At 43.8% G+C, this 20,681-nt stretch overlaps 1 protein-coding gene across 1 annotated transcript in view; it reads left to right on the top strand.

Moving 5' to 3' along the window:
* CMTR1 (cap methyltransferase 1) overlaps positions 1-20,681 on the top strand; it is a 50,402-nt gene that overhangs the window by 12,494 nt on the left and 17,227 nt on the right. Inside the window, exons 4-13 of the mRNA XM_021684702.1 lie at positions 883-1,041; positions 3,939-4,031; positions 5,452-5,523; positions 6,678-6,772; positions 6,892-6,964; positions 11,792-11,990; positions 12,786-12,904; positions 14,913-15,009; positions 15,333-15,465; positions 16,178-16,357. Of these exons, the coding sequence (XP_021540377.1) occupies positions 883-1,041; positions 3,939-4,031; positions 5,452-5,523; positions 6,678-6,772; positions 6,892-6,964; positions 11,792-11,990; positions 12,786-12,904; positions 14,913-15,009; positions 15,333-15,465; positions 16,178-16,357 (1,220 nt within the window). The remainder of the gene's footprint in view (positions 1-882; positions 1,042-3,938; positions 4,032-5,451; positions 5,524-6,677; positions 6,773-6,891; positions 6,965-11,791; positions 11,991-12,785; positions 12,905-14,912; positions 15,010-15,332; positions 15,466-16,177; positions 16,358-20,681) is intronic.

Genomic DNA, 20,681 nt, shown 5'->3' with positions numbered 1-20,681 from the left:
ATCCTTGGGGTTTGGGATTTGGGTCTCTGATTTTGGGGGTATATAACTGGGCCCAGTGACTCTAGAGTTTAGTATGAGCTTATGGACAGTTGTGACATTTAAAAAAAAGTTCCCAGGGCGCCTGGGTGGTTCAGTCAGTTAAGTGTCTGACTCTTGGTTTCAGCTCAGGTCATGATCTCAGGGTCGTGAGATTGAGCCCCGCATTGGGCTCTGTGCTGGGCGTGGAGCCTGCTTGGGATTCTCTCTCTCCCTCTCCCCCACCACCCCCGCCTCAAAAAAAAAAAAAAAAAAAAAATTCCTTTCCAGTATCTTTTGGTTTTTTTGGTATTTTTGGTCCATACCTCAATTTTACATGAAGTGAGTTTTCAGTTAATATCTTGATTAAGTTGGCTCCTGCAAGCCCTCATTGTCTTTACCTAATAAGGTTATTTGAGTGGCTGAGGATAAGGTAGAGTTGCTGCTTGAAGCAGTTCCATTGTAAATTATGTTCTCTTTATCAACTCAACTCTAGATCTACTTTTCACTTAATCAGACAAATTAATTGGAAGGGTAGTTGTGCAGATGTCCAATGAGATTCATTAAGTGCTCTTGGTGCTTTTAATTACAGCTATGAGGTGCCTTCTCATTTATCCAACTTCTGGTTGCCCTAGACTTTCACCTCCAGAGTAGATAGCCACTGGGCCTACAGTTAAACTGCAGTTACTTATTTATGCTTATTTTCTTCATTAGGCTAGATGGAAAACTTCCGGCCTTACTCCTCTGTTTCTCAGACTTTAGCATAATATCTGACACATGGTAGGGGCTGAGTAAATGTTTGTTTATATAAGTGCTCCATTATTATCTGTTTATTTATATAAATGCTCTATTTTGTCTCTTTTTCAGGCCAAGATGGGCTTCAGGGAAGGTGAAGGATTGGGTAAATACAGCCAGGGTCGGAAGGACATCGTTGAGGCCTCTAATCAGAAAGGTCGAAGAGGCTTGGGTCTGACACTGCAAGGCTTTGATCAAGAGCTGAATGTGGACTGGCGAGATGAGCCAGAGGTAACTGGTGAGGGGAGGAGGAGACAGGAAAGCCAACTTGTGTTTTCATATGCATGGTTTAAGTAGCCATGTTAACAAACTAGAAGTCTCCAGAGGCAGTGGGAATTAGAACTGAGTTTTTACATGGAAGATACTGCAGATGTCTGGAATGAAAACAGGAGAAAGATACTGGGGGAGATATGCTAGGGTGTGGATTTGTTTTCTATTAAAGACCAATGGGTAGAAGATGCTGGAAGGCAGAGTTTGGCTCCAGAAAGGACTTTAATAAATAGATACACCTTTCCACTAGTGGCTAAGGTACCTCACAAGGTAATGAGTTCTCTCTGCTGAAAGGCTTCAAAGGGGTTGAATGAGGACCCGCTCTCCCATTGGGTGAATGACTGGATTAGGTGCCCTCTAATGTCCTGCACCTCTACAGGTTTATGGCACCCCAGCTCTATGTAGGTGTGTGTTTGTACTGCATAGCTTTCCTGTTGTGGGTTTAGTCTGCTTATCTGCTTGGATACCAGTTTGTTTTAACCCCAGCTACCAAAAGAGACTCCTATCCTTTTTCATGGCACAGATGATGTTGAGATTTTATTTTTATTCATTTATATATGTCCTATCTTACTTCACAGAGGATTCAAAGTGGGTATAATGAAACAACTAAAAATAATGATGAAATATTGCCATTATAGAGTTGAAACTAGAGAAAATAGAACACAAATGTCTCGTCTTCTACGTAGCTGGTGTAGTTGAGCTTCACATGTGCTGTGAACTCTGGAGAATTGATATTTTATTTGTCTCTCTGATGTTCCAGTTCAGGAAAGAACTCCCATGAATTGCACATGATAAAAGCCTAATAAGGCTTCAGAGTAAGATGCTGACAAGCCAGGAGCTAATGGCTTCTGGGGGTGGTCCTGCTGTGTTGCCTTGTAGTTGTGGGGAGTCGAGACCAGCAGAATAGCAGATGAACAGTGCAGAATAGGGTAAATATTTGTAATTGGTTTTTACCTCAGAAATTCATGGTGCTTTTCGTGTCCTCATTTGTATGAAAACCAGTAAAGAATCCTGATCCTCATATTGGGGCAGAATTAGAATTAACTTAGCTAAACTCAGAATCTCAAATTCACCCATAAAATCTCTACTTTTAATGGAGACAGGCTATTGAAATCCCTTTTTGAGGCAAGGCTCTCCTAATTATCATTTACCGTGAATCAGTTTTTCTCATACAAAAGATGCCCTATTTCTTGGTTAAGAGTTTGGCTTAACTATTAGTTGGTATCCACTTCTTTAAGGGAGATGAGTCTGGGTCGCCTCAGGTGACTGTCCAGTCCTGGAGTCACGCAGAGGAAGTGCCTGGTGGCTTCTGCAGCACAGGATTTTAGAGTGCAAGGTTTGACCCTTCAGAGAGAGTCCACTTTGCAGTCCATTTTTGCTCTTGATGTTCACGCTTCTATGGGGAGATTGAGTCTGCTTATTCTCTCCGAAGGGACATCCCAAGTGTACATGCGCTTTCTTCCCCATATATATAATTTGTAACTTATAACCATTTATAAGTGGTTAAAGGTGATAGATTTGACTGAGGGCGGGGGGTGGGGGGAGCCATGATTCACTGCCAGATTCATTGACAAAAGGGCTTCCGTAAATTTTTAAACTTTTTCTCTGTTGTTGATGGTTGGCTTGCCCTCAAGACCTTGCATTGTGTTACCATTTTATGCCTTTCAGAGCATGTAATATTACCTTTGATCACATTGCTTCAATTTGCAATGGTGAATCTCTTCTCCACACTTGCTTGGGAGGCAGGGTGTAGAGCTGCCATGCAGGTTAGCCACCTGTTTAGGTTTTATAATCCATGTCTCTAGCTCAGTGAACATAGTCCTGGCTGCACATTAGAATCATCTGGGGTCTTCTAGGGCGCCTGGGTGGCTCAGTTGGTTAAGCGACTGCCTTCAGCTCAGGTCATGATCCCGGAGTCCTGGGATCGAGTCCCACGTCGGGCTCCTGGCTCAGCGGGGAGCCTGCTTCTCCCTCTGACCCTATCCCCTCTCATGCTGTTTCTCTCTCTCTCTCTCTCAAATAAATAAATAAATAAAATCTTTAAAAAAAAAAAAAAGAATCATCTGGGGTCTTCTAAAAAATGTGATTATACCCAGTTTCTGCCTCAGACTGACAGAGTCATATACTCTGAGGGTGAGGCCTTGTTATCAGTACTTTTTAAAAGAACAGCAGAGGGATGCTTGGCTAGCTAAGTTGGTGGAGCATGCAACTCTTGATCTCAGGGTTGTGACTTTGAGCTCCATGTTGGGTGTAGAGATTACTTAACAATAAATAAAGTCTTTAAAAAAAAAAAAAGACTGCAGATATTTCTAATGTGTAATGTAATTCAAAAATTAAGAGAAAGCACCATTGAGATGCCAGTTTCTGCTCTGGGAATAAATAGGCAAGGAATCCTATTTGTGAATAACACCTTGAAAGGCATCAGGAGGTGAGACTCATTGCCATTGGGTCTTCCTGGTATAATTACCTTTTCATAGACTTATATCCTGTGTGTACTTCTCTGTGTCCCCAGTGCTATGATTGTAGGCCCTTGGGTCAAGGACCATGTCTTTTTAACTGCATTCTGAGTACTTAGCCCACAGTACCTATTTATGAAATAATATTGGAACAAATGAAGGAAACTTTGAAGTTTGGGAAGTTGCTGAAGATTCAAACTAGAACTGTATCTGGCCTTCCAAAGTTAACCTTCAGTATCCTGGCTTAGTTCTCATGTCTGACCAGCACATTTGGCCTCAGCTTCCCAGGCCCTTCCATCTGTCTTGAGTCCCTTTTGATTGTTTTGGGGAAGCCCTGGCAAGTTGAGGCATAGCCCTGAGGGGCCATCTTCCCTGACTGACTTGCCTCTTTTTTGTTTGTAGCCCAGTGCCTGTGAGCAGGTGTCATGGTTTCCAGAATGTACCACTGAAATTCCTGACACTCAGGAAATGAGCGATTGGATGGTTGTGGGAAAGGTAGGATTTCAGGAAAATGTACCCTGAATTCTTGGCATTTACCTCCTGACTTTTCTTCTTGAGTCCAGTGTGTATGTATGTATACTCATAGTTTAAGAAAAATGTGAATCTGACCATTCTGGCAAGAATAAAGTTTTGTCAAGATGGTGTGTAAAGGGCTTTACAGATATGCCCCTGGGAGATGTGACAGGGTTTTTTTCTCCTAGTCATTTAACTTGCAAGGCAGCACAAAATGCATAACTTCTGTCTTCCTCATGGATGCTTTTTAGAGTAGATTATACATTTGTGTATATTCTGGTCACTGCTGGGCACTGTTCCAGTTAGATGAAAAGACACTGTCCCTGTCCTCTGAAAATAATGAGGGAGTTGTTACAGAGGGAATTTGTTTAATCTCCTTCTGGAAAACTAAGAATAAAGTACATAGCTACCAAATCAGTATGGTCTAGAGAGCAGTTCTCAAAGTGTAGGGCCCCCTGGGGATCTCCCAAGACCCTTTCAGGGGCTCTACAGGGTCAAAGTTATTTTCATAATGGTACTGGAAAGTTATTTGCTTTTTTTCACTCATTCTGTCACAAGTGTCCAGTGGAGTCTTCCAGAGGCTATATCACAACCAGTTGAATGCAAATGCAGAGAGGAGATTCTAGCCATCTTATATTAAGCCAGATACTAAGAGATTTGTAAAAATGAAAAACAGTGCCACTCTTCTCATTAAAAGTCTTTTGGGGAAATATAGTTATTTTTCATAAAAATATGTTATTTATGTTAACATAATGCATTCTTTTACACTGAATAAATAAAAATGGTCTGTTCCTAATAATAAATGTTGATATGTATATATCCCCCACATAAACAAAAGCTCTTTGGGGTCCTCAGTGGTTTTGAAGTATGTAAAACTTGAGAACACCCAAGTTTGAACATCATTTGTTTAGAGATAGCCTCACTCAGCCATGAGGTTGGATTTGACACCCCTGTGAGGGTCTCTTGAGCCCTTGTTATCTCTGATGCTACCAGGTCAGTGCCTGGTGTCCTACAGTTGTAGCCCTCACAGATCAAGAGGCTTCCTGGTTGAAGGACAGGTTTCTGTCATTTAGGGCAGTTTCCATCCTTCTGCCTCCATGCTCTGGGGGCAGACAGCTTGAATGTTTCCTTCCTGTTTGCTTTTCTCAGCCTCAGCATTCATGAGTCTTGTATCCATATGGTGCTCTAGTCAGAGCACCCAGGGGGCTGCTTCATCTCACAGCCATCTGGAGTAGAGCCAGAGGGATTTAGGATTTTCTCTTTCCCGCCCCTCAGGGATTGATGTTCTTGGCAGAGACTCAAGCCCCTTCTTGCTCTACTCACTTAGAACCCTCGTTTCTCTATTCATTCCCCCAACTGCAATCATACGTGGTCATTATCGATTATTTTCTTCTTTCTGTAGAGAAAGATGGTTATTGAAGACGAGACAGAGTTTTGTGGGGAAGAGCTGCTTCACAGTGTGTTGCAGTGTAAGGTAAGGCCTGTGGCTAGAGCTGGGTTGGAATACCTTGTGTGAGGGCATGTGCTGGGCTCTTCTAGTTCTTTTAAATTGGTTGGGGGTTGGGGGGGCTGAAGTTTAGCTAAGATTTTTCTCCGAAATGTGAGATGTGTGGCTTGCTACATTTCTCCAATGTATCCTTTTTCCTGGGGCCTTGTAGTGTTGTGCTGTCCCTGTGGTCAGTAGCCAGGAAAGGCTCCACTTAACCTCAGTGGGTCGGTTCATCATGGTCCTGAGGGGGCCTGGCTTAGTGAAAGGTTTGGAATCATTCTTTAGTGTCAGATAGACCTGAATTCACATCCTTGTTTTGTAACTTTCTTGCTGTGTGACTTTGGGCCAGTTGCTTTAGCTGCTCTGAATTTGAGTTCCTTATCTGTAAAATGGGGAGAAAATACTTCCCGGGATTGTTGTGAGAATTAAATGGGATAGTCAGTGTGAAGCTCCTAACACACTGGGCAAATGTTAGTCTCTCCTTGATAGCTTTTGGTGTGAGTTTGTGTCAGGAAGTACATTGCCCAGGGCAGGATGAGCCAGGGAAACTCTGAGGAAGAGATGGGTTGGAGAAGAAGCCTCAGCCCAGCTTCACCAAATTAATTTTTTTTGCAGGCAAAGGGTTGGGAATATCCTTAAGGTGACTGGAACTCAGGTGAAGTGAGGCTTTTTTTTTTCTCAGGGAGAAAATTGGAGAAGGGAAAAGGGATCCCTACTGTGTGGGTAGGTGCCATCACAAAACACTGGTCTTGGTTTGCTTTGCCCTCTGAGTGAGCCTTAATATCAGTACTCTGGTCCCTTGGAAAGTTGCTGCTGGAGTGGAGAGACAGATTTGCTCTGAGGATTTGTGATGCCAACAGGTGACTCTCTTCCTACCCACAGGTGCCATTTATTAACCACTTTGCAGGGACGTGCTTACATTTTATTTATTTATTTATTTATTTACTTCACAGGTGAGGTAGTTGAGGGTCAGAGAGATTGAGCAATTTGTCTAGGGTCACACAACTGGTCACTTCAGAGCTGGGATGCAGCAGTATTGTAGCTCTTCCAGGGCTAAGTTGGGCTCCTCAAGCTCTTAAGTCCCCTGTCCCATCCTGGAGGGTGATGCTCACCTCGAGGTTCTGATTCTCTTTGGGCAGAGTGTGTTTGATGTCCTGGATGGGGAGGAGATGCGGCGAGCTCGGACCCGGGCCAATCCCTACGAGATGATCCGAGGAGTCTTCTTCTTAAACAGGTTTGCTGACATTCCCCACCTCTACCCTCCCCTGACATGCACTGTTCTACCTTTTCGTCTCAGCCTCAGCTTTTCATACATCTGGTGTATTGAATTGTGTTTTTCCATCTTTATTTCAGGGCAGCAATGAAGATGGCTAACATGGATTTTGTGTTTGATCGCATGTTTACAAATCCACGGGACTCTTGTGGGGTGAGAACAAGATTCTTTGTCTGAATTCATAGTGCTAAATGGGCTTATGCTTCAGTGGCCCAGAAATTGCCATTTGTGCAATGCTAGGAGGATATTCCTGCTCTATGAGAGAGACTTTGCTTTGAGCTTCTCAAATTAGGGCCCATGGTGCTTCCTATGGTCCCAGGGATGCTCCAGTAAGCCGTTGTCTCTAGGGCTTCAGGCCCAGAATTGTAGCCCCCAACTCTGCAGATCCTGCTGCTCACCCCAGGTGGAGGAGGGTAGGGCTTGCAGCAGTGGAAAGGGACATTTCTGGGCAAAACCAGCAGTTGTGACATCTGTAGGCCTAGGGAGCAGGGAGGGGGAGGGTATGAGATAGAGCGTGGGCCCTCCTCCTGCATCCATTAAACTTGTATTTATCCAGCTCCTACCATGTGCCAGGCACCAGGAATATAATTTTGAATGAGATAGATGTGATCCCTTCCCCCGTGGCACTTAGGTTCTGGACGTTCTGGTGGATTCGAGAACTGGCAAGGGTGCAGGGTGGGGATGTTTGTAAAGCCTTTCTGTGGAGCCTTTCAGTTGCTGCCAGGGTGAGTATGTGGACATTACAGTGAACCTGTTTTCCAAATTCAAACTTGTGACATCATCTGATTGGGTGTTGTGGCTGGTATGAGAAGGGAGTGCTTGGGGAAATGTGATATGAGTATTGGATGAAATGTGGGCACCTGGGTCCTTTCACTGGTCTATTTAAAATCAGTATCCTGTCTGAAAATCTAGGCTGTGTTGTTCAGTGAGGGGTTGTGGGGCAGGAAGTACAGCACTTACATCGCAGGTGGTGTCACTTAAGTTCAAAGAAGCCCAAAGGGCTTCTTTGGGCCTCATCTGCCTCATCCCTGAAATTAGCCCTACTAACGTGTCAGAGGGTTGGGGGAGGACCAGAGGCCCTTAAGATCTGTTCCAGTTCTAAGATCTGCGTTTTCAGATGTGGCCACTTCCCTTTCTGCCTTCCTGAACTAGCTTTGTGTGGGATCATAATTACTAGATTTTGGCCCTTCTCAAGAAGTGGTAGAGCAAAATGATTTTCTACTCTGCTACATCTCATTCCTCTGAACACAGACACACCATAATGATAGAGAAAGAAAAAAGGAAATTTCATTCTAGCATTCCCTTCAGGGTTTCAAAGCACTTTTACTCAGTCCCAGAAAGTTAGTTCTCTTTGACAGTGAAGGGTCAGGAGCCAGCTGTACCCAGACCTGTTTCTGCTTCACTCACTCTCCTTCCACTAGGCCTCCTGATTATCTACCCGCTAAAGGAACTTATTTTCCAAATTCTTTAATGTTTCACTTCCACCTCTCTAACTGCTTCCCTCCATGCTGGCAAAACTGGCATTGGACCCCTCCAGCCTGTACTCATTTCTCTCTCCCAGGTCTCCCTCCCTGTTTTCCAGGACCAGCAGGCAGCACAAAAGGGCTCTTGGAATTAGCATCTTGAGAAAATTAGGTTGATATAATGTTGGTTTAATTTTCTGAGCTCCAGATGATTTCCTTTAAACCCCTGCCTGGCAGAGGAGCTCTGTCAAGCTGCTGGGAAGTCACAGGATCATTTTGGGCTCTTGAATGTAAACGCCTCCAGCAGCTGGGATCTGGTTATTGTCTTTTGCTGTCAGGAAAGTGAAGGAGGCACCAGGGTTGTACCATTCAGGTCAAGGGTGGAGATGTTAGTTACATAGGAAAAGGTAGCTGTGCTTGTAACGCTTCAGGCACCTTCTTGACCTGAACTGATTGTTAGTGGCCATGGAGAATTGCCCTTTCAGAGATATTTCTCTGCACTCCACTATAAAAAGTGATTTCTCTCCATCCCTAGTGTTTTCTTCTCTCTTTTCCCCTAAGGACCAGAGTGACAGCCAAGCCCAGCAGGCTTGGTGTGTTTTTTAGGTGAGCAGAGATGCTCTAGAGCAGTTACTAGCAGAGATGGGAGTGGCTGAAGGCCCAGACACACACCCGAGTTTACTAGGGTCTCAGTGGTTCTTGGATCAGGCAAATTTTAGAATAAGAGCATGGAGAACTTGAAGCTTGGGTAGGTATGGGGAGATTGGAGGTGGGTGGCAGAGGGGATTATGAGGTTTTTCACTGGCATTCTGGTTTTTTGGGTTGTGGTGAAAGAAAAGAGACTAGGTGGGGAAACAAATTGTAAACAAGACTTGGAAGAGACAAGGGAAAAAAGGGAGTTTAGATTCTTTGGGTATATGCTAGCATATAATAAACCGTAACATTATGTGCGGGCTTTGTGTGCCTGGGGATATTGCTGAGGTAAGTAAATGTTGTCTGTGAAGCCTTACAGGAGACAAAAACTGAATGTGGATCTTTGAGTTGCAATGGTATCTTAGAGGAAATTAGACAGCACTTAAAAAGTGCCCACTGAGGGCGCCTGGGTGGCTCAGTTGGTTAAGCGACTGCCTTCGGCTCAGGTCATGATCCCAGAGTCCTGGGATCGAGTCCCACATCGGGCTCCCGGCTCAGCGGGAAGCCTGCTTCTCCCTCTGACCCTCTCCTCTCTCATGCTGTTTCTCTCTCGCTCGCTCTCTAATAAATAAATAAATAAAATCTTTAAAAAAAAAAAAAGTGCCCACTGAGCTTGGAGTACTGCATGAGGCGATGGAAAAGGACAAGAGTTTTGACTCCAAGGAAGTTGATCCAGTTGGATGTTGTATCATCTTATGTTTGTTTAGTATTTATAGTTTTTAAGCATCTTTGACATATGGTACTTCAATCCCACAACAGTCTTGAGAACCTACATTAGTCCCAGTTTACAGTTGAGGGAGCTCAAGCTTAAAGGCGTAAATTATATGCTGCCCTTAACTGCACAGCTGATAAGTGGCAGAGGTGAGAACTCCAGCTGTCTGTTCTATGAAAAGACCTTCTGGCTGTGACCTGTGAGGGCCACATGTCTTGAAATCAAAGAATGAGATCATACTTACGCCCTCTTTTTGGAGGTGAGATTCTTTCATTGATTCATTTTCCTTCCTTCGCCCAGTCTTCCTCTGGGCCAGTGTCTCACTGGGAAAGCCTAGAGCCTGGGGCTAGGCATGGCCAGTGGTAAGGAACGTTATTTTTCCTCTTTTCCAGTGTGTGCAGGCCTTAAACTTGTGACCCTTGCCTCATTACCACTGTGCTGCCTAGAAAATGCTACATAATGTTCTCAGCAAATGCCATTAGGTCTTTTTTTGTGTGCAAATGAATATAATCCAAAAATGTGAATAATTGATGGCTCAGGAACAAAGAATACTGGGCTAGATTGGTGGAGAAGAAGAGAAAGAACTGATATATCTCAGCATGCCTGGGTGGGCTTGTCATAGGATGATGAAGTTTATTTTTAGCTAAAGTCAGTTTCTCCAGAGAGTTCTTCAGTGTTTTGATAAAGCTGGATAGCTATCAGCAGAGGCAGGGCCCTTTTCACCCAGAAAGTGACTAGATTGTGAACATTAGTATTTTCCATTTCTTTCTTAAAACTATTTCCCCTGAAGCTTTCTGATCTTTATCTAGCGGTTACAGAACTCTGGACAAGTACTCAGCCATGACAAACCTATGGAGAGGGAAGGCCGAGCTGCCTAAGCTCCTTCTCGCTGGATGTTCCTCAGGGTCCTCTGTAGTCACCTGTTCTAGAGCTCAACCTCTTGTCACCAGTGCAGATGGTATATCCCCTCTGCCTTGGAGCCAGGTTGGGACAAGTAGAATTCACCCTTTATGACCAGGTGTATAAAAGAGAAACAGTATGGGCCAGTGCTGGGTTCAGCGTAAATTTCAGATTAAGAGTTAAAAGGTACCGGAGTGACCAAACCTATAATCCAGTAAAAATTCAAATGATTATTGTAATTTAGTTATTTCTGAGGTGGGCGGGTACTCTGGGGTTGCCTGGAGGCTGCACACCAGGGTCTCCTTCGCCCTCTCCTTGTCAGCCTCTAGCTCTCCACTGCCACCCCATGCACCTGGCTAAGAGAGGGGCAAAGGCAGGGGAAGGGAGTGCAAAAGAGGAGGAGACTCAGTGCACTGTGATATCTTGGATTGGATTCTAGAACAGAACAAAAACTAACGAAACCTGAATCAAGTTGAATTTAGTTAATAGCAGTGTACCAATGTTGGTTTCTTAGTTTTGACAAATGGCCATGTAAGATGTTAACAAAATTGGAATCTGGATGAGGAACATACGAGAACTCTGTCTTTGCAGGTTTTCTGTAAATCTAAAATTATTCCAAAATAAAAAGTTAATTGGAAAAAAATAGGGAGAGCCAAGAAGGAAGGGGAGAAGGGGAGCAAAAGGCTGCGGTTTGGAAAGGTAGGCCCTGTGCCTGGGAGGGAGGTGTTAGAGCCCCTCAGGCTTTGGACAGGAAGACCTGAGTCTGGCAGTCAGGCTGACTGGCTTCCGATTTAGCTTTGTTGCACACAGGCTGTGAACAGGTTGCTTTGTGTCTTGGTGTCTTTTTGTCCCTGTCTGTAAGTAGGGGATACAGCATCTATTCTGCTCAGTGGGACTCTTGTAAGGCAGGATATGGTAAGGAAAAGACTCTGAGAAATAAAAATGCATACTCAGATTCCTAGTAAGATGCTTTTATTAGGAGTCTGAGCCGGGCCCTATGGTTGAAGGCAGCAGGGGTGTTTTGAAGTGGAGATGGGCAACTCCAGAGGGCAGGGACCATGGAGGATACATATCCTGGGTGTTGTGGCCCCGGCGGGAGCTCTGCACTGTGCTTGCTGAAAGGCTCATTTTACTCCCCCTGCATTCTCCTTCCTGTTCCCCATTGAGCCAGACTTTTTCCCTTCCTCCCTTGTCCTCCACTTGCCTTTGCAGAAACCACTGGTAAAGGACCGGGAAGCTGAGCTTCTGTACTTTGCTGACGTCTGCGCAGGCCCAGGCGGTTTCTCAGAGTACGTGCTGTGGAGGAAGAAGTGGCACGCGAAGGGCTTTGGAATGACTCTGAAGGGCCCTAATGACTTCAAACTGGAGGACTTCTACTCGGCCTCCAGTGAGCTCTTCGAACCCTACTATGGTAGGGACATAGAGGAGGAGGGTACTGGGGGCGATGAGAGACCATCCTCTGTGGGGACTCTAGGTCAGAGGCAGTTATCCACTGGGCATGTTTGCTTTACTGGGTCTCTCAGCCTGGGGTTTCCAGTCCATGTCGTGAAGGTCTTGGTTCCCTCTAGACTGTCCCTTTTTACCCCCACACTTGTAGGATGCAGGTTAAACACTGCACTAGGCAAAACTCTCATCAAAACCATATTAAATCCTCTTTTCTTCTCTTGTGGTGACAGGAGATAATGAAACTGCCTGGTCTCCGGCTGAGAATGGCAGAGTTATTAACAAATACAAACCCCATGCCCATCTCCGGCACCATGCACTGGGTGTGGGATGCACTGGGTAACAGACAGCTGAGCAGCGCCACAGCAGTCCCCTCCACTCTTTCTTGATTGCTGTGATTTGGCAGGAAATCCCAAGTTCTTTCGTAACAGTTCTTATTTAAAAATTGATACTGGTTTCTAAATGTAGGTGCTTTAAACACAACTTCAGTCTTGAAGAGGAAGGCCCTCTGTTTCATTTGATGACTCTTAGCTGGACAACTCATTTTGAATTCTGCTTTATTACAACAGGGCTCTGTTTTTGCCTCTTGGTCCATCACTGCAAGGCAGCTTTGCAGGATAGATCCTGCAGTGAATTGCTCCTCACAGGGCCTTTTCTCCTGGTCCTCGAGGAAAACCTGTGTTCACAGCCCCAGAGAGCTTGTGTCTCAGCTCCTGGGATGCACAGGGCGGATGAGCTAAATGTGACTCTTGTTTCCTGCCAGGTGAGGGTGGGATTGATGGAGATGGAGATATTACCCGCCCAGAGAACATCACTGCTTTTCGGAATTTCGTCCTGGATAACACAGATCGCAAGGGTGTCCACTTTCTGATGGCTGATGGGGTAGGTGATATTCTCTCCATAGGGTGATGCTTTAGGGATTTATCATGTTAAAGGTTTGTTTTGTTTTATTTGGTCTTTTGCTGCCCTAGACTGTGGTGGTTCACTATTCAGATAGTAGGGATGTATGATGTATGTTTTTATTCTTTTTGCACATATTTTCAATGATTCCTTTGTCAATGTTGTAATGTTGTGGACATCTTTGCTTGGAGCAAGTGGATTCTTGGCTCACTTCCTCAGAGGCCTTGGTTGGCTGTAAGAGATGGTAGGGGAGAACCATGACCAAGATGGACCGGGCAAAACTGATTGGAAAGAACATTTCCATCATTTGTCACCTGGGTGCAGCTCCTGGTAGAGGCTGTCCTTACACCCCTAAGCCTCTGGATGGCTGACAGATGACTACATAACCAAAGGCAGCAGCTCGGGGGAACCCACAGGAGGCTTTGTCAGTGGTTGGGCTGAAGTGTATATTCAGGGAGCCTTGTTCTTTGGGCAGCTGCTTGAGGTACAGAGGGCATTCCACTGTAGCTTCTTCACCTAGAAATCTGATGCTGCAGGTAGTCTTTCCTGCAGTAAGCCACCACTTACTCGAAGAGGAATGACAGAGAATGTGGCAATTGCTCCAGGGTCACATGGCTAGAATTGAGAAGAGCCTCAGAGCTCCTTGGGTGGCCTCTTAAGCAGTAACCACGTGGAAAGGTGAAGGAACGGGCAGGATGCCAGCATAGGATCTGAAGATGCCCTGGCTCACCAAAGCATTGTGCACGGCAGGGAATGGCAGAGACACAGGCTTGGGGGATAAAGAGGGAGGGGCTGCTCCCGCTGAGCAGATGTGGGGGCCTGCTAGTGCTTGGGAGGTAGTTGGTGCCATTTGGCAGCCAGAGTGCAGACTCGAGGGTTGTCTTTCTGCTTAGGCAATGTAGACAGGTGACTTGGGCTTTTTTTTTTTTTTTTTTGATTGACTCTACAAATAGACATGCATTTTGAGAAACATTATAAATCTGGAGGGCATTGCTAAACAATTTTATTCTGAGTCGTTTAGCAATTACCTTTGTAGGACTGAGTGAGGGAGACCTGGTCTGTCTGGAGCCAGCTGAACAGAGGTCAGCCTCCTTTACTTTTTAAAAAAATTATTGTGATAAAAAAACACAGTGTACCATCTCAGCCATTTTTAAGTGTACAGTTCAGTACTAAGTATGTTCACATTTTTGTGAAACAGATTTCCCTGCTTTTTTCCTTTTTGTGAAATTGAAACTCTATAGCCAGTAAACAACAACTCTCCTCTCCTCCTTCCTCCAGCCGCTGGCCTCCTTTACTTCTGTGTGAGCTTGGCTCTCTGCTCCCTGCTGGCATCTCACAAGGAGGGAGACCACTCCAGGAATAGCAAGGCACATTCTTTGAACAGACACCCTGACCAGAGACCCTGACAGCTGGAGGGAGAGGCTCCATGGTCTTGAGACAGGAAGGGGGTTTTGGTCAGCAGAGAAAGAAAGATTACTGTGAGTGTCAGAGTAGTGCTAAGTTTTCTCCTGTCACCATACTAGGGCCTGTTCAGTGATCAGCATAGTGGCTGAGTAAGCCCAAGCAGAGTAGTCACACCACTCCCTGGCTCTTGGACTGACCAGGGCATTCTGTTTCCTATCTTGTAGTTGGCCTGTGACCAGCCAGTATTTTGCCTCTGTCCTCCGTTACTCTTCCTCTGGATTTCCACATGGGTTTTACAATTTTTTGGACCATCTCCTTGGAAAAATAGACTTGGTTCTATCCCCTGCGAGCGATGAAGCAGAAGAAAGGCACTGTTACTCACCACACCTGGGTCCTAGTGCTAGCTTCACCCAGGAGGCTACATGCCACCATGCCAAAGTAATTTAAATGCTGAGCTGTGTGTTTATCAGTCAGATGGTGGAAGTCAGTGAAAACACTTGAAGATGTCTCAGTGAAGATGGGGTAGGGATGAATGAAGTCCTCATCGTGTCTCTTTCCTGCTCCGATTCTTATCCTCTCATTTCAGGGTTTCTCAGTGGAGGGGCAGGAGAACCTGCAGGAGATCCTCAGCAAGCAGCTTCTGCTCTGTCAGTTCCTCATGGCGCTGTCTGTTGTCCGAACAGGTGACATTTCCTCAGCTGTCTCCCCAGCGTAGGACTCATTAGAGGCCCTGTTGGGCAAGAGCATGTATAGGGCTTGGGAGTAAAACAAACAAAAAAACTGCTTATATCAGGTGACTCAATGAGGCTAAATGAGGAATTGAGGGAAGTAAGTGCTGTAGAATCCCCAAAGTCCCCTCTAAAGCTGAGTCTCCCCCTTAAATTGCCTCTTTCAGTGGGCCCCGGTGGTGGGTTCTTGGCTTTGTCACACTTACTCCCTGAGATTACCTTACTGCCTCCTGGGGTAGAACCCACTGACTGCTCTTGGTGTTTTTGCTCTAATCTAGGAGGCCACTTCATCTGTAAAACCTTTGACCTATTCACCCCGTTTAGTGTGGGGCTTATCTACCTGCTCTACTGCTGCTTCGAACGAGTGTGTCTCTTTAAGCCGGTCACCAGCCGTCCTGCCAACTCAGAGAGGTGAGGCCTTCCTCTCCGGTTTAATCAGACTAGTCGACTGCATGCTAGAACAGCACATCCTGATGCACCTCTCTGGCATAACTACTCAAGCTACATTAAAACCCTGATTTTAAGGATACAGTTAGAGCCAGTAGAAGGCAGGATTCGGATCCTAATGGTTCTTTGGTGTGCCACTTCAGCCTCTGCCTCCTTCTCCACAAGCCTTATTCCTTACACTTAGGTGGGGGATCCTTGGCTTGGTCCAGGAAGGAGAAGATGACCAGAAGAAGGGGCACCTTGAGGGACATGGACTGGGCAAGGGCGAGGGGGCCGCCACCCAGAGGGCACTGTTGGCTTCCCAGTTGGGACACAGTACGCAGTGCTCCTGCGTAATGTGAGAGAAGATGTGGCCAGTCTGAATTGAAAACACAGGTTTCTGGGCCCCATTCCTGGAGAGTCTATTAATGAAGTCTGTAATTTAACAGACTCCCTAGTGATGGTAATGCAGCCAGCCTGGCACAGGGCAGTTGGGAACCACTGCTACAGAGGGTAGAAATACAGCCCAACATCAAAAGGAAAGAATTGAATTGAACTTTTGCAGCAGAGTCTGTGTGTGCTGTTCTTTGTGCATGGACTTAAGACTGTTTAGCTTTATGACTCAGCGAAGAGTTTGGGGAGGAGGAATGTGGGGGGAAGCCCTTGCTCAGTGGACTGACAGGGTGTCTTCTGCCAGGTATGTGGTGTGCAAGGGCCTGAAGGTGGGCATAGATGATGTGCGGGATTACCTCTTCTCAGTCAATATTAAACTCAACCAGCTGCAGAACACTGATTCTGACGTCAACCTTGTGGTCCCCTTGGAGGTGATCAGGGGAGACCATGAATTTACTGACTACATGATACGATCCAACGAGAGGTAAGCAAACCGGGTGTTTTTTGCTGATGCCACTGGGGTATCAAGGAAGACCAGAAAACGAAGGACTGAATGACTAGCTCTTAGTATCGCTTTGTCAATCCTAAAAAATTGGTAACTAGGATTGGTCTGCTTGTTCCAGGGCTCCTTGGACTTTGGGGACTTTGGGGACTCTCGTCCTACCCCCATGCCCTTCCCAAGGGTGGCCAGTGGGAACCTGGTTGGTACAGCCCTGCCCATGGGAGCCTGAGGATGATAGTGAAACCTGATAGATAGCAGCCTTGTCCTGTGTCCCTGGAGGCAGGAGCAACTGCTCTTTAATTGCTTCTGTGAAAGGCTGTCATGGTTGTTGCCTTGTGAAGCTCCCTGTCGGAGACAGGAGATGGCTAGGAAGCAAGGATGCAGCATGCTTTGGAAGTTTCTGGTATTAAAGCTTTTTTGCCAGTTCATGAATTCCCCAGACAGGTGATCTGAATGCTGTTTTGTTTTGTTTTAAACCTTCTTTGATCCCCTCCTTCCCCCTTGCTGTTACTGGTAATAATTTAAAAGTAGTGACAGTGCTTCCGTTTTCTAAGTGGGCAGGCCTGAGAGAAAAGTTTTCTGAGGTTCGTTGGAGAGTTGTATAGTAGCAGTGAGTCAGTAGAAGTGCTTTCTCACAGGGCAAAACAGGTGTTGGAAAGGTCATTTCTAAGTCGCAGTCCCGACTCCTAGAGAAGTTTGAAGGTATAGGCCCTGGATAATCACAGAAGAGGAAGTCTTTACCCATTTATCCATCATCCTACAGTATTTTAACTTTCCACAGTACTGCCACATAAGTGCTCTCATCTTGATGGGAGATACCAAGCTGGAGCAGATACTGAGCTTCAGCATGCGGTCCCGAACCGGTCTAGAGTCAGCAAAACCATGGCTTTGTAACGTTTTTGGACTTCTTTTGCTGAACTGTGTTGCCATCTGCTATGAGCGTGTACGGATGCATGGCAGAGCTGGACTTTTCAGGGGAGCCTGGGTGGCTCAGTCAGTTAAGCGTCTGCCTTTGGCTCAGGTCCTGGGATCGGGCCCTACGTCGGGCTCCCTGCTCAGTGGGGAGTCTGCTTCTCTCTCTCCCCCTGCCCCTCCACCCCACTCATGTTCTCTCTCTCGCTCACTCTCAAATAAATAAATAATCTTAAAAAAAAACAAAAAAACAAAAAACTGGACTTCTCAGTGTTCCCAGTAGTGCAGTGTTTAAGCAATCCTATATCAAATCCATTTTCTTTCTTTGCTTAAAAAGATTGATATATAATTCCATAATAGAAATGCAGATCTATGTGTCACTTCAATCATTTTTGACAAATGCATATATCCATGTAACCTACATTTCTATTAAGATTTAAAAAAAAAATTACTGTAACCTCAGAAAATTTCTTTGTGTCCATCCAGTCAATCCTGAAGTAACCACTTTTACTTTTATCATCCTGGATTAGTTTTACCTGTTCTAGAACTTTGTATAAGTGGAATCATACATAGACACTTTTGTGTCAGTTTTTTTTCTCCTTACCATAGTGTTTTTGAGATTCTTTCATGTGGTGTTTGTTCCTTTTTATTGCTGAGTAGTATTCCATTGTATGGACATACCAAATTTATTCTTCTGTTGATGGATACTTATGATATTTCTGGTTTAGGGCTGTTATGAGTAAAGTTGCTAAAACATTTTGTGCAGGGCTTTTGATGGACAAATGTTTTCATTTCTCTTAGATGAATAGCCAAGAACAGAAATTCTAGGTCATAAGTTAGATATGTTATTTAACTTGTTAATAATGCCATACAATTTTCTAAAGTGCTTGTACCAGTTTATACACCCTCCAGCAGAGTGTGAGAATTCTGATTGTTGTACATCTTTGCCAGCATTTGGTATTGCTAGTCTTTTTCATTTTAGCCATTCTGGTGGGGGTGTACTGTTCTACTATTGTGATTTTATTTTTATATATATATATATTTTTTAATTGAATATTGTATTAGTTTCATGTGTATAACATAGTGATTCAGTATTTATATACATATATGAAATGGTCACTACAATAAGTCTAGTTACCATCTCTCACCATACAAAGTTGTTACAGGATTATTAACTATATTCCTTGTGCTGTACATTATATTCCCGTGTCTTATTTATTTAACTGGAAGATTGTACCTCTTAATTCCCTTCACCTATTTTGTCCATCCCCCCACTCCTTCCCTTCTGGCAACCATCAGTTTGTTCTCTATATCTGTAAGTCTTTTTCTGTTTTGTTTTTATTTGTTCATTTGTTTTTTTGATTCCACATATAAGTGAAGTCACATGGATATATTCCTCTTCTTTATCCATTCATCTATTGATGGACATTTAGCTTGCTTCCATATTTTGGCTATTATAAATAATAGTGTGATGAACCTAGGGGCACATAGGTCTTTTCAAATTGGTGTTTTGTTTTCTTTGAATAAATACCTAGAAGTAGAATTGCTGGACTGTTAGTAGTTCTATATTTTTAATTTTTTGAGAAAACTCTATACTGTTTTCCATAGTGGGTGCACCAATTTATATTCCTACCAACACTGCACAAGTATTCCCTTTTCTTCACATTCTCACTAGCACGTGTTACTACTTTTCTTTTTGATAATAGTCCTTCTGTGAGGTGGTATCTTTCGTGGTTTGATTTGCATTTCTGTGGTAACTAATGATGTTGAACCTCTTTTCATGTGTTTATTGGCTGTTTGTATGTTTCTTTTATGATGTGTCTCTTCAAGTCTTTAGATCATTTAAAAATTGATTTGTCTTTTTATTAAATTGTAGGAACTCTTTCTATATGTTGAATGCAAGTCCGGTTTCAAATACGTGTGTTGTGAATATTTTGTCCTAATGTGTGACATACCTATTCATTTTCTTAATGGTATCTTTTGATAAGCAGAAGTTTAAAATTTTTTCATCATTTTTTATTGTGGTTAAATATACATAAAATAAAGTTTACCATTTTGACCCTTTTTAAAATGTATAGTTCAGTGGCATTAAATATAGTCAGTCACATTGTTGTGGTTTCATCCTCACTGTATATTTCCAGAATGTTTTAATCATCCAAAACAGAAACTCTGTAGCCATTAAACAATAACTCCTCATTTCCCCCACCCCAAGCCCCTGGTAATCTCTATTATACTTTCTAGTTCTATGAATTTGCCTATTCTAGGTACCTCATATAAGTGGAATCATACAATATTTCTTCTTTTATGTCTGGCTTATTTCACTTAGCATGTTTTCAAGATTCATCATGTTGTAGCATGTGTCAGAATTTCAGTCCTTTCAGGGCTAAATAATATATTCCATCTGTATATACCACATTTTGTTTATCCATTCATCTGTTTTTGGACATTTGGATTGTCCCCAAACTTTAGCTATTGTGAATAATACTTCTCTGAATATTGGTGTGCAGGTAATTGAGCCCCTGCTTTCAGTTCTTTTCTGTATATATCAAAAAGTGGAATTGTTGGATCATGTAATAATTGTGCTTAAATGGTGCCACTACTGAAGAACTGCCATACTATTTTTTATAGCACCAGCCCATTTCATATTCCCACCAGTAATGATCCAGGGTTCCAATTTCTCCACATCCTCATCAGCACCTGTTATTGTCTCTTTCTCTCTCTTTTTTGTTTTTTTGGATAATAGCTATCCTAATGGGTGTGAAATGGTATCTCACTGTAGTTTTGAATTGCATTTCCCTAATGACTAATGATATTGTACATATATTTTTTTAAAGATTTTATTTATTTATTTGGTAAGAGAGCACAAGTAGGCAGAGCTGGCAGGCAGAGGGAGAGGAGAAGCAGGCTCCCCGCTGAGCAGGGAGCCCAATGCAGGGCTCTATCACAGGACCCTGGGATCATGACCTGAGCCAAAGGCAGATGCTTAACTGACTGAGCCACTAGGCACCCCGTACATATTTTTATATTGGGCTGTTTGTGTATCTTCTTTGGAGGAATGTCTATTCTAGTCCTTTGCCTATTTTTAAATTGGTTTGTTTTTCATTGTTGAATTGTAAGAGTTCTTTATATATTCTGGATATTAATCCTCATCAGATATATGATTTGAAAATATTTTCTCATTCTTTGCTCTTTTTTCCCCTATATTGATTATGTCCTTCAGTATACAGTTTTTTATTTGATTAGTTCAATTTATTTTTTCTTTTATTGCTTGTACTTTTGGTGTAATATTCAGTAAATCATTATTGAATCCAACATCATGAAGCTTTTTGCTGTTTTCTTCTAAGAGTTTTATAGTTTTAGCTTTTACGTTTAGGTCTTTGATCCATTTTGAGTT

The sequence above is a fragment of the Neomonachus schauinslandi genome, chromosome 8 (assembly GCF_002201575.2).
Source record: "Neomonachus schauinslandi chromosome 8, ASM220157v2, whole genome shotgun sequence".
NCBI lineage: Eukaryota > Metazoa > Chordata > Mammalia > Carnivora > Phocidae > Neomonachus > Neomonachus schauinslandi.
This window is presented reverse-complemented; position numbering and strand designations above follow the sequence as displayed.